General features: G+C 35.6%; 1 protein-coding gene across 2 annotated transcripts in view; it reads left to right on the top strand.

Moving 5' to 3' along the window:
• Positions 1-5,430: 5,430 nt before the first annotated feature.
• LOC149089128 (uncharacterized) overlaps positions 5,431-13,959 on the top strand; it is a 29,684-nt gene continuing 21,155 nt past the window's right edge. For both annotated transcript variants that reach the window (XM_089237290.1, XM_089237284.1), the window contains exons 1-3: positions 5,431-5,566; positions 9,906-9,996; positions 12,701-12,770. In XM_089237290.1, the coding sequence (XP_089093416.1) occupies positions 5,558-5,566; positions 9,906-9,996; positions 12,701-12,770 (170 nt within the window). In that variant the 5' untranslated portion in view covers positions 5,431-5,557. The remainder of the gene's footprint in view (positions 5,567-9,905; positions 9,997-12,700; positions 12,771-13,959) is intronic.

Consider the following 13,959-nt stretch of genomic DNA (forward strand, 5'->3'; position numbering starts at 1 on the left):
TGGGAACCGGCAAAAAATAAATGAATAGGAAAAAATGATTCGCGGCATAGGCGGAGATAGGTTTGAAAGTTTTATTGCTGGGGCTTACGGTCATTATTGCTGGGGGAGGAGGGACTCGATAATGATGATGTCGATTCATATATACACACATACATTAGATCGGACGACTCCACCATCCAACCCCCAACTCCGTATCTCCGCTCATGATTCACGGACCGTCCAAAAATAAATACAGTAAATAGGAGCAATATTTGCGGAACAGGAAAAAATAATGGGAAGTAATTTTTACTAGCCAGCAAAAAATATCAAGTCCCAAATTATTAAGCATCTTTATGAATCGGGCGAAATGAAACCGGCGCCCCGGTCCGAGAAACATCGCCGGTCTACCTCACGCCGACCACCATACTTTTCAAATGTAAAGTGCAAGTTGATCTACTTTAAATTTATTGTATAAGTTTACTTATATTTCAATGTATTTTGCTTACACCGCCAACTGGGGTGACTTTGTCCGATTTTAAAAATTGAATTAATTTTTTTTTTTTTTTTCGTTCTACCATTGATTAAAAGCCGAAAATAAAATTTTTGTTTGATTCGTGGTTCGCAGATAAGATTCTTATCGCTTTCACAAGCGATTGCAAGAAATTCAGATGATCTCCCTTTGACGGATAGTCGATAAATATGATAACATTATTTATAACGTAATGGCATGTTAGAAAAAAGAAGGAAAAAAAAGGGAAACAGTTTTAAATATTATTATACTCCCTCTCTCTCTCTTACCTGTAATACTTACAGATAAGATTCTGATCCCACCAATATGTGTTAGGAGGTAGGGGACAGTGCAGACGAAATTTTGCTGGGGGGGGGGGGGTCAAAGAGATGGCAAAAAAATTGCTTACGTAATACTTGAACGGCACCTTATCTGTAAGTATTACATTTTACCGTACGTGGGACCACTTGTGTTTACGTATGTGGGACCATTTTGAGAAAGTAGCTACTTTACATAGAAGAACGATTAAATTACAAAAAAATGAGAAAAAAAATTGTTAAAATAGAGCGCTCTGGACACTGAAATCTGTACGGCTGTATTTAGAACTGTGAGATGGGGCCGCCTAATGAGTATCATGGACACCCCCCTGGGCCAAGTAATTTTACAGAGGTCCTACCTGGCAAATTTACATGTTTACTCTCGAAAATTTTTAAATATAATTTTTGTGAGGGCCCCCTCCCCCTCTTAACTTGAGGCCCCACGGGCCGTGCCCGGGTGGTCCTTCTCGTTAACACGGCATTGCTGTGAGATACCTTCCAGATTCAATAGTGAATTTGATACATTTAAAAGGGCCGTCATTACAAATTCGGGGGACCCGGAGACGAAACGCTTTTCGGGACCTATGACTTCATATACATATTACATAGTCGATTCCTTTTATAGTAATATAAACTCGATGAAAGTCTCTTCACGATAAGGAGTTGCGCATAAGGTTTATGGCCTGGTGCGGAATAACGGTGCACTTTCGGAATGTGTAGCCGGAGGGATGTAGGATGCTGGTGATTTGGGTCCGAATATCTTCTCCAAAACTGTGTGATTCAGAAATCAAAATTTCCTACATAAGACGAACACCCACAGGTTTGAAACCCTTCCGACGTCCCTGGTTGTAAAAGCCTCATAAAACGTTTAAACACATGGCCGGTTCCGGACATTTTTCAAGCGTAAGTGAATGATATTTTGGTGATGAAAAATTACCCCTTCCCTTCAGTTGGCGTGCTAAAATATCAGGTTGGCGCCTTCTGAGGCCGCATAGTTCGAAGGAATCAAGATCCGGCCCGGACCGCCAATTTCGCAAATGCATCGCTATTCAGCGATTACACGATTTCAACCAATCACGTCTCTTCTTGGTTTACGATAATTCCCACTACCTTAATATCGTACGATCTGTTGTGCTTTCGGTTATTTAAGGTGGCTTCGTTATGGAATGTATTCTGAAAGATTAACACTCTATATGCCAAACAGAATTGTTCTTTTTGCTGATGCAATACATTTTGCGAACTCTTAAAATACAAGTACTGTAAATCAGTTAAATATTATAACAAAAGCATGCAGAAATTAAGACCATTAATGTATATAAAAAAATAGTTGTCTTTTAGTGTCTTTTCTTTTTCTATGTTCCGATTTTTAAATATTTTATAGCTGTTTACGACTAATTAACGTGCATAATATACATTTTTTATAAAATAATTTTTCTGTTTATTTTTAGTCGATTTGCTATCGAAAAATGCATTGATAAATTGGAGAAATATTTTACTAAAATTTGCAAAGATTTTCGTGATCCGCTCCTTTAGCTGTTTGAATATTTCAGTTAGTACCGAATTTATAATGTATTTATATTTTGCCGAATCTTAAAAAATTTGGTATATAACAAATCAATTAAATATTATAACAAAAAATATGTAGAAAAATTTATCAAGACCAATAATAATGCTCTAAAAAATGTAATTCCATTTAAGGCGTGTATACACTAGCGAGCAAAGCGTATTAATAATAAGCGTTCTCACCGTGTATCAGAAAGAGAAGCCGATTTGACTCGAGTGCCATCTTGTGGTAGAGGGCAGAATTCGAACGGCGCTCCAGACACGCCCACATTAACGTTGATTGACAGCGCTGATTTTCCCCTTCCTGCTGCTAGACAGCTTTAAAATTTTTTTACCTCAGGGAGAGAATTTGATCTTGCCGCGTGCTGGCCATATGACTCATCCTTATAAAAAACAAACAATATTCTTCACATTTCATAGAATTACAATGAAATCCCGGGGGGGGGGGGGAAGAGAATTTCTTGAAGCAAGATCCGTACATCAAACACCCGCCCCCCCCTTTCCCCACACACACAAAGATGAATCCCATCATTATTTCATTTCTTCTACACTATGAAATTGCCCCAGACCCATGGGATACATCGCAAGTTCACCATATCTACAGACAAAATGTTCGAGAGCCCAGTTTCTGCGCCCTGATTGGCCGAAACGACGGTTGCCGGAGCGCTGTCTGTTTGGCTACTTTCTCTCTGCTTGGCTAGTTTCTCTTTCCAGGTAACTCGTGGGAAATTTCCCATATTCGTGGGAAAAATTGGCCAAAATTTGGCCAAGTGGGAAATTTCTTAGCATTTGTGAGTTCAATTTTGTGAGTTCATCAAGCAAAAGAATTTTTTGAAAAAAATAAAAAATAATAATGCGGTGCAATACTTTTCTATTGTAAAATATTTGACTAATTTTCACCGGTAGATGGCAACACATTTTTTGGAACGCGTGGGGAAAATTTAGTCAAAAGGGAATTTGCTATTCCGCTTCAAGTATTTTTTTTTCTCGTGGTATGTATGTTAGGATTTTTGCTAACGTTATTATTTTGTCGCCAACGATAAATGGCCAGGCCTGACCACCCTCTACTAAATTAACCAATCAAGGAACAGAATACGGGCTTCCGAACATTTTGTCTTTAGATATCGTGAACATGCGGATACATCCGCCACCCCAGAGCATGTACTAATAGAAATAATTGATTAGATTGACAATAGAAAATACAATCACAGTAAGTATGACAAACATTTTATTACATAACGTGGAAGTACATGAATGAGATCAGCTACATAAGCAGTAAAAAAATCTGCACCAACAGGAGATTGCATTATCATTTATAAATGCTGAAATACATGTGGATATTTTATATACACTATTTAAATCAATCGTCAATGCTTTCTTAAAATATCATTCCCCTTTGCCACTTCAAAACTTATGCATACCATCATAAAGTTCTGAAATTAAGCTGAGGAGAAATGTCTACATGTCTGTATGTCTATCCCTTGGTGTAATGACCACATGAGTATCGTCACTACACATTTGTGAAACAAATGTTCGACTTACCTCTTAACACATCTTCCCACAAGATGAAAAATTAACACTTCATTCGACAGTGTTGCTCTGAAGCAACATGACAAATCATTCATACATTTCTCGAGTGCATTGATGCTTTTAAGCAATTCCTGAACTATTTAGCAGTGCTCGAAGTTTTAATGATCGCCCATAATTGACTCAAAAGTACACGTGGTTTCTACTTTTTGGTAAGTCAATAGAGGACGATTGTTAACCGTTGGATTTTGGGAAGTGAAATATTTAGTACGTGTTTTTAATATTTACATGTTGAAAAATATCTGCACATTCCTAAACAATGAAACAGTTGGATTGTCAAAGAATGATATTTTTGAACTATTCTAATCAGGACTGGGTTTCGACATCAAAAAATTAGTTTTTGGCATGACTAACATAAAAAACTGATTTAAATGGTGTGAATATACCTAAATGTGAATGCTTCTGAATAATGTTTTGAACATAATTTGTATGCGATATGATGAAGCATTTCCTTGTACATTGTGTGTTTCATTTTTAACATTTAATTTATTACAATGCTCAAAACAAGATATTGATTGTAATTTGCAATTTTGAATTTTTTTGACAAAAAGAGGGGTCTAGAATATATAAAATATAATTTTATGGTCCATTTCACCTGACCCAACTTTGATCTCATCTACTGATTTTTTGGAAAAAAAAGGGCCAAAAAATTGTTCAAGCTGTAAAATAGTTTTGTGCTAAGCCTTTAATACGCTTTGCTAGCGAGCCAATCTTGCAACGCACGACCCCCACTGCAGCGGTTCTAATCCGCTCGTGGGTACACAAACTCCCTTTGTGTTCCTTTTTTTCCTTTGTGATTGGCTGTGTGGAAAAAATCACGAAAAATATCGTGTAATCGCGGAATAGCGGTGCATTTGCGAAATATGCGCCCTTGGCCGTAACTAGGCTGGAGCAACCGGGGCACGGTCCCTGGGCCCCGAGCCGAATGCCCCCCCCCCATACAAAAGTTTACATTTGCTTTGCATAATAATAACCTTTCCAAGAGGGGTCTCAAGGAAAAGTCTGTCTTGGGGCCCCGAGAAGGCGCTCTAGGGATTTGGATCCGGCCGTGCTTAAACATGACAAATACGTGAGATTGATTTATCCTTATTTATAGTAGTGATCACCATAATATAATTTAGGAGTTGGGATGGGAAGATGATTTTAATCCTTGATTTCAATAAAGAATAAAAATTGAAGTGGGCTCCGTTGAAAATACATGGAAAAAAGGTGACATGTCTGAGAAAATACGACATGTATGGTCAGAGGAAAAAAAAAATCGAAAATATGGTGAGTTTACTCATTATGGGAAAAATGCATGAATATCTCTAAAACAAAAATACATCTCTCTTTTTTCTCTATATTATTAGTTTTTCATTTTATTATTTATATTATTTTTTAATTATAATTTCATATAATTATAATTAAATAAAATTTTAATTTTATTATTAAAATTTTTTGAAATTTCGTTTGAGTGGCAACGCGCACCGAAGATATCTGACCGCCTTTTGTTGTTCGCGCATGCGCGTGTGTGAAATTATGGATCCTCACTAACGCTATTTTAGCATCATCACTAAACTGGAATTTGAATTTAATTTAGTAGGAATCAAAATTTATCAAAAAAATGGATAAAGTAAGTAGAGAAATATAAATTACTTCTTTATATTTTACTCCATGTTTTTGTGTAGTTTATTTATTTAATCAATTTTCACCTTCGATCCAGTAGAGTTGATTTCTTTCATTCTAGTGAAGTAGTCTTTTATATAATGATATTTTATATTAAGGAATCATTTAAATTTAAACTGCATGGTGGAATTTGGCAAGGTTCCCCCCACTCAGGGGGTGGGGACCCTTTCACAGGGAAATTTCTGTCTATAAATAAGGTTTGCCCCTGGGGGGGGGGGGACTGTCACCCTTCCCCCTTCCTGTGGACAGTTGGGCCCACCCGGGCACCTCAAGTGAAGAGGGGCCTCACAAAAATGAGATCTGGTTGAAATTTTCGAGAATTTGTTTGGTAGGGCCTCAGAAAAATCAATTGGCCCGGGGGCCCCATAATACTCTTAAGAAGGCCCTTCGAAAGCAGTGGTCTAAAGTATTGCTCCTAAAGAGTTTCAAAATCAGATTCGGTTGCCTTTGTTGTGCTTTTTCATGCTTCGATATTAAATTTTGTTAATTTTTTTGTTATGCACAATTCCACCGATATTGTATCTTTTCTTACAAGTCACATGGGATTTATGGATGCGATTCCCACTATAAAGGTGAGTCCACAAAGGCTCACTTGCTCTCACCACTGTTCGCTGTGGTTTTGCATTGTGGATTCGTCATTTGCTTTATTTTGCTTTTTATTTGTAATTGTATTTTTCTCATCCCCATGTACAACGAGGGAAACAGTTATAGCTGGCCTCAGCAACTTATGACAGAGTGACCCATTTCATAATTTCAAGTGACCCACCTTAGTTCCGAAAATAACGTAATTATATTCCGGTATATAAAGTATATACCCGAAACATCTTAATACACACACATTTTGGTTGATTTTGACCCACAGCCATAACAGGTTGCCGACCACAGAGCTTTGGTATAATCTGTAGTTGGCGATGTGTTGGAGTTTTTTTTTTTCCTTTGGCGAGAAAAAAAATCTAGAAGAATGACAAGAAGTCACCAAGAGTGAAATGGAGTCATTCTTTTGGTTGTCTCTCTTGCTAACGAAAAACCCTCAAAAGATGATTATACTACAGCAGTTGCAGCGAAAAGATTATGGAAACAATAACAAACAAAACATCATAAGGTATCAATAGTAAAAATAAAATATTCTAGACTAGATATATCGGATACAGATTGGGGCTTGAGATTCCATAAGTGGAGTTTCGTCAGATTTTGCAATTTCCAGTTTTTGACAAAGTTTATGCTCATTGGCAATTTAAGGTTATTTTGCCTGTTAAAAAATCTTTAGCATCGTGAAAATCAAGATGCCTGATAAAAATAAAATTCTTTTTTTGCAAGCTAGAACATCGCAAGGAGAAATTCTGAAACCAATGAAGAGAAAGCACTGGCCACGCTGGATTCACTGACCCATAAAAAATTCACAAGCAAAGGATGCATGATGCCAAACAGGGCTTCTGCCTATTGCTCGATATATTTCAATGATGACGAACACGATAACGAGACCTAAAACGCTGGTAATAACAACAACAATGGTGACAGTAAGAAATGAAAATGGTGCCCTAAATAGACTAGGATAGTGGGGTGGCTTGAAAAACATTATTTTCACGATGAAAAATCCTGAAAAAGGCCAAAGCGCCAAGGTAATTAGTTCGTGACAAAAATAATCGCTCAATTTGACTCAATCCCACTTACAGAAGATTTTAATTATCTCATTTAAAATCTCTTTTATCATTTCCTCTTATCCAAGATTAGAAATGAAGCAGTAGCGTATACAGTAAAAACCCTGTTAACTGTCACCCCTTAGATGCGGCCATCTTTGTTTTACAGCCAAATAAAAATATCCCGGCAAAAAGCCTATTTGAATTTAAATGTATTTCGAACCCCTGTTTTACTGTCACTGACACCATTTTCATCATTCGTTTCATTGGAATAAACTCCTGTAAGGACACCAATAGTTGAAATTGTATTTCCAATTATGTTCATTAGATAGCAGCAAAAGTTTAAATATTTGATCAACTTTTTTATATATTTGGTTAATTTTGAAGGACATTTTGGCATGAAGTTAATGTTTGGCACCTCTTATGTCCGTTCAGAATCTGAAATCATGCTGATTGATCATGTGTTGCTGATTGTGCACCTAAATGTTACATTATTCTTCACTCACTATTTACTGTGGCCAGCTCTAGTATAATGGTCGCTCTCTATCGCTAAGTGAAAAGAAATTGATGTCTCAAATACAGTTAAAAACGTAAAATTGGAGTTCGTGCTCATGCAAATGAATTCAATGCTTTGATTAAATACATTTATCTGTAATGATGGAAAGTCATAACCAAGTAGTCAAGTACTAAATCAAATTTTCACCAAATTTTTAACACCCTTCTAGCTACAATTGGTCAAATTTGCCAAAAAACTTGTCCATTCCATCAGCTTTTGAAAGAGCTTACAGTAAACCTAATTGGTCATCTAGTTCAGGAGAAATTTAGTCGTTTGCAGTCCATCACAGAAATCTGCATTCGTCAATGTAATTTTAGTAGATTTTGGCAACAATTTGATTTTTCACTTCACCAATCTCTCAGCGTTTGTAGCTCAACATTAAATATGAATTCAATATCTTGTAGATAGAGGTATTGTCACCTTGTAGGATTTTTTGTGGAGAATCAAATTGTTGCCAAAATCTGTAACCACCAATTTCGAATTTTTGTCAAATATCTACTTTGCTAGCACTGATTTCAGTGATATATTGCAAACAAAAGACTATACTTCTCCTGGATCTGAAAACTGATGTGGTTTATTGTAAGCTCTTTTGGAAGCTGGTGGAATGGACAAGGTTTTGACAAATTTGGCTGATTGTAGCTAGAAGGGTGTTTGCAGAATTAGCGATAATTTAATTTTGAATCTTTCAATGTTTTTTGCTCACCATTAAAACTAGATATTTCGATGAAATTAGTGTCACAGTATAGCATTTTTTCTGCTCCTTCCAAATGTACGATTAGTTTGCGTATAAGTCTCCCAGAAACTTCACAAATTCAGGTTTTTTTCAGACTTGACATATTTCCCCCATAATAGATTATACACCATTACTCAAAAATGGTTTAAGATAGGACAGGGTTAGTGGGATGGTTCATGATGCATGTAGGCATTTCTTTCACCCCCTTTCATTTGACAGAATAGGTCGGATTCACCCTGTATAATTTGATTAATACAGGAACCACCTCTGCTGTCACCCTTCTTTTGCAAAAAAATTTTTTTTTGTCCCATGAGTGTCCGCGAAAGAGGGGTTTCATTGTATAAAATAAACAATAATATGATTTGGGAATATGTATATACTCCAGTGTGTGTGTGTAAAAAAAAAAAAATTAAACATATCTTTTGAATAATACAACAGCTCCTGATGGAAAATAAATATTCTCAACGATCAGAGCACCAGTCTCTCTGGGTTCAGTTGATAAAAATATTACGGGATTGAAACTCCAGCCCCCAAAGCAGAATATTTTGTGGTGTTCTGCAACGAGCCCTCAGCTGACTTAAAATGTTCTGCGGTAAAAATTTGCATATACATAATAGCATTTTTCTACACTTTTCTTAAAATTCTTCCAGATTGTTCTGCAACAGCACTGTTGTTCTGCGACGTACGTCGTACATTTTGGCATGTTCTGCTTTGGGGACTCCAGCTATAATGGTTAGTAAGCAAAAGAGTAATAAAAATGGAAATATTGAAGGCATACAACCCAAGAAGCAATGATATCCAAAACGAAATAATCAAACATGAAAATCAAAGGTAAAATACTCCATTGTAGAAAACTTAAATGGCAGCCTATATACTGTACAAGAAAGGAAGGGGAAAAAAGCTTCAGTGGTTTCAAATCATGCAAACAACACTATAATACAGAAGTATATTATAACCAGCACCCTCCATGGAGTGACATCACTTAACAGTAAAAACCAAAGGATGGCAACCTAAAAGACGAAGGAAATAGTAATAATAGCCAGCAGAAAAAAAAACGGTAACAGGTTATGGAAGGAATAATCAAACAAACGTCACTTGCATGGAAAGACCTGAATTATCAAGAAGCATGCCTCCGTTATTTTTCATTGTGACTGCATTACTTTGCTAGCTGTGTCAAATCCACTTCCAAACCTGTTCTTAGAAAAGTAAATGGTGAATTCTCTGAAATTTTAAGTAGAAATTGTTGAAAAAAAAAATTTCTTACCTCTTTCTTAATCACAATTTTTTTTAAAGGAAGATTTATGTTTCCTTGACTGTCGTGATCATGTGTTAAGGATTCGATTCGTGTATTTTCTTTTAGGACCAAGAAGAGATTTTGTCTTCAATTCAAAACCACTACATTCCTTTTATGAAGAAATTGATCGCTCATGTGGAAAAGAAAGATGGTAAAGGTGAGTAAATCATTTCTCTCCACCTGTATATTGATGTTATCATTACATACTACAGTGAATCTCAATAACTTGACCTCCCTGAGGAGATAGAAAAACATGTCAACTCTAAAGTGGATGTCAAGTTAGCGAGGTTTTATTTCATTTTTCATCTTTAACTATCTTTGAAAATTGTTTGTGTATGCTTATGTAGCTCATCTTGCACTAGAATATGCCGTAAGGTTTTGGATACCATGCCTGTACAGAGGGACATAGACTTGGTTGAAGGGGTGCAGAGAAGAGCTGCGTGTGCTCTGGCTGGCACACAAGGCTTGAGCTTTGAAAAAAAACTTGATCTTTTGAATATGCTTACATTGAAGGAATACAGGTGTGTGTGTCGGGATAGGGGAACGACATGATCGAAGTTTTTAAAATTTTCAACGGGGTGGATAGGGTGGACCATGAGTTATTTATATACCATCAATCTCTCTCTCTCTCTCTCTCTCACACACAACCGATTCGACAAGAGGACGCCTGTGTCATTTAGTAAGGGACAATTGCAGGTTGTAGTATCGCAGGGAGTTTTTCCTCTAATATGGTTATTAATAGATGGAATGGCTTACCTTTAGGGGGGGGGGTGAATTCTAACACAATCAGCATGTTTAAAAAGTATGATAAATCAAGAACCTATCCATTCTTAGAATAAGACAACCATAATATTTTTATGAGCAGTGTATTATATATATTGTTATAAACACTATATACAGTGTATATATTGTTTATAATTTTTGTGATTGTGTTTTTAATTGGGTTGCTGTATTTTTTAAATATGTGACATCCATATTTGTTATGGTCATCTTTTTCTCAGCCACCTCGTTAGGCATTTTGCCTGTTGTGCCATTGTATTTGTATAGTATTAACTATTAGTTCTTTCTTTGATGATATATGTTTTTATGTTGGGTTGATGTATTTGACATCCATATTTTTTTATGGACATCTTTTTTTCAGCTATCTCATTGGAATTTGACTGTTGTGGTCTTTGTATTTGTATGTGCCTGTATATTGTTGAACAATTCTGTATTCCATCATCTACCAGTTCATAAAATATTCTGATCTGTAACTTTCTTTGAAAAGATTTCGTATTGAAAATAATCCCAAATTTGTAGAAAAAGCACGTTTCGAATGCCTGAAAATGTTATTTGTGCATGAGCAGTTAAATTTTGCCCAAAATAACTTTTCTCCCTCACACTTAAAACATTTCAATCTAGCTTTCTCGACCATCTCTTGCTCAAAACTTTCAGAAATCATTCGCATCTATCTGTGGCTTTCATAGGTAAACAGTAGTGTTTTAAGGTTCCAAACTGAGGAATAATGGGAGAAATTATCATTTTCCCATTCATCCCCAAAGCAGAATGTTTAGCACTGTTCTGCGACGAGCCCTCAGCTGACTGGAAATGTTCTGCGGTAAAAATCCCCATACATGTAATAATGTTTTTTTGCACTTTTTCTTAAAATACTTCCAAATTGTTCTGCAATAGCGCTAATTGTTCTGCGACGTACGTCGTAGATTTTGGCACATTCTGCTTTGGGGGCATTCGTTGTGTTAAGATTTTTCAAACTGATCAACACATGGGCGATTTCTGAAAATAAGATTTGATAATGCAAGTATATATAAATCGTAGTTGACTTAAGCAAGATTTGTTCTCATCCAGTGTCAAGTTGGAGAGATTTTTTCCCCATGGAATTTTAGTATTGTTCCAACCGTTTGAATAATAGATGCTAAGTTACTGGGGTAGTCGAATTATCAAGCGAGGTTTCACTGCATATGATATGATACCAACGCTGCGGAAAAATTGTCTCAGACTGTTTAAATTTCTATCTGTATCCTATAGAAAATATGTTCTCTCCCCCCCCCCCCCCAGTTATATGAACTGATGTGGACTGGGCCTAATACACTGTGTGGCTACCATCATAGAAAAGTCATAGCAAAATCAAGGGAAAAAGGTCACGGAAGTCAAGTCATGAAATAAGAAAGGAGGTCACAATTGTTTATGAATTGATCTGATAAAAGTCGGATAACTATCAAATTTTTTACCAACAAGTTTCATAGCTCAATTTTACCACTGAAAATCATGGTTTCTTAGCTGTCTTCCCATCACGAAAGCCGATAGATATCTGCATAGGTAGATACCGAGTGGAGGGAGAGCAACCCCTCCAATAAAGTGGAAAAAATTGTATTATTGGCACAGGCGGGAGAGTAGTGGTGAACATTTACACCCTTTACTATGCATACTTTCTGTGATTTGTCTTTCTCTCCCCCCTTTCTGTTAGAGGAGCCTGTATCCACTTATGGATGTCTGTTATCGTGCAGTATTGGTTGGCTGAAGTTGGTTTTCTCTGGTTTTTTTAACTGATAATTTTTTCATTGCTAAGTTTTATTACATAATCAGAATTTTCTTGTTCATTGAGTAAATGCTTGTGAGTGCATTTTCTGGCAGTTCTAATAATGCTGATTCGGAAGAAATGCCAACATCATAAATTTGGTGCGCCTCTTTATCTGTTGATATTTTCTCTGCTGCACAGAATATTGTTACACCTTGGTATCATGTTGAATATTATTACCAAACTATTTTTTAGATGTATAAATAATTTTTCTACACATCATAACTTTTTATGGCAAATGTGAAACTTGTTTTGTCATGTTAATGTGTATTTTATTTTTTTCCAGATAAAAAGCCGTCAAAGGTCATAGAAAGAGTCAAATATGTGTTCGAAATTTTCACTGAATCTGATAAGAAGTGAGTTGTGCACGTTTTTATGGAACAACTTTGGCATTTTTGTTTGTATTTTGGTTTTGTACTTAATTATTGTGTGATGTCTCTTTTTGTTATTTATTATTTACTTGACTGTCCATCAAAACATGTATTGTGAAACATGCATCAAAACTAGGCTAGGGCAAATAGTGATTTAGCCAAGTACCAAATATTCGGCAGCTGAATATAGATTTTCTTAAAATTTATCACAATTATAAATAAAATTGGTGTTTTTAATTAAAAATAAAATTATTGTTAATTTCAAATGATTGATTGCAAATTTTAATTATGCAGTTTATTCAAATATGAAAAACTGGTGATTGAAAATTTTTTTGTCGTGATATTGACAATAAAATTTAACTATATATTGTATTTAATATTACTTACAAAATCAGGTTTTTTTTTTCAATGGTTAGAATTTTAAATCTAATTAAGAAAATTTCAACCATTATTGACTCTCAATTAGCAATACATCCCAAAATTTACGACTTATTTTTCCTTTTCAGATGTTACCTCTTTCAGTAGCTTAATACCTATCTTGTGTAGGTACATCCTTCAGTTCGTGAACTTGTGTAATCTATGCTCACTTCCGTATTATTTCAGTAGAATTCTATTTCCAGTTTCATGTTATCCTAGAAAATTGAGAGCGGTTAAGAAACACTGGGTTTGGCTCACTGCGCAAATTATGTTGTTGCCTTGATAGAACATTATTGTTTCAGCACTGTATAGATATGCAGATGATGTGGAAAATAATTTGATTGACGAAAATGATAGATTACCCATATTCAGTACCTGATTTTGACTGCAGACAGCCCTGGGCAAATAAAAAAAGTGGGGGTTTCCCTTGCAACTGCAGTCAAAAATAGAGTTCAACTTGGATAATTCAAACTTTCACGAACTTCCCTTTAGTTTTCTAATTTAATGTTAACATTTTTTGTTTAATTAGTTTTTTTTTTTCGAATGTTTTGAGTAATCCATAGTTGGAAGGAAAGAAATCATGGTTTTTATATGAGCAAATTTGGTTTGGAAAAATTCTACAAGCAGTCAGGTTGTTATACAACAAATCCTTCAAGACAAATACCGTAATAGAATCAATAAATTGTAGGTTCCAGTCTAATTAGCCCTCATGTGCAGGAAATGACTGTGGTGTGACAAAAACAATCAAGCCAGTCCT

Source organism: Pholcus phalangioides, unplaced genomic scaffold (assembly GCF_987345545.1).
Source record: "Pholcus phalangioides strain wild (caught in Gottingen) unplaced genomic scaffold, Ppha-v1.0 ptg000002l_1, whole genome shotgun sequence".
NCBI lineage: Eukaryota > Metazoa > Arthropoda > Arachnida > Araneae > Pholcidae > Pholcus > Pholcus phalangioides.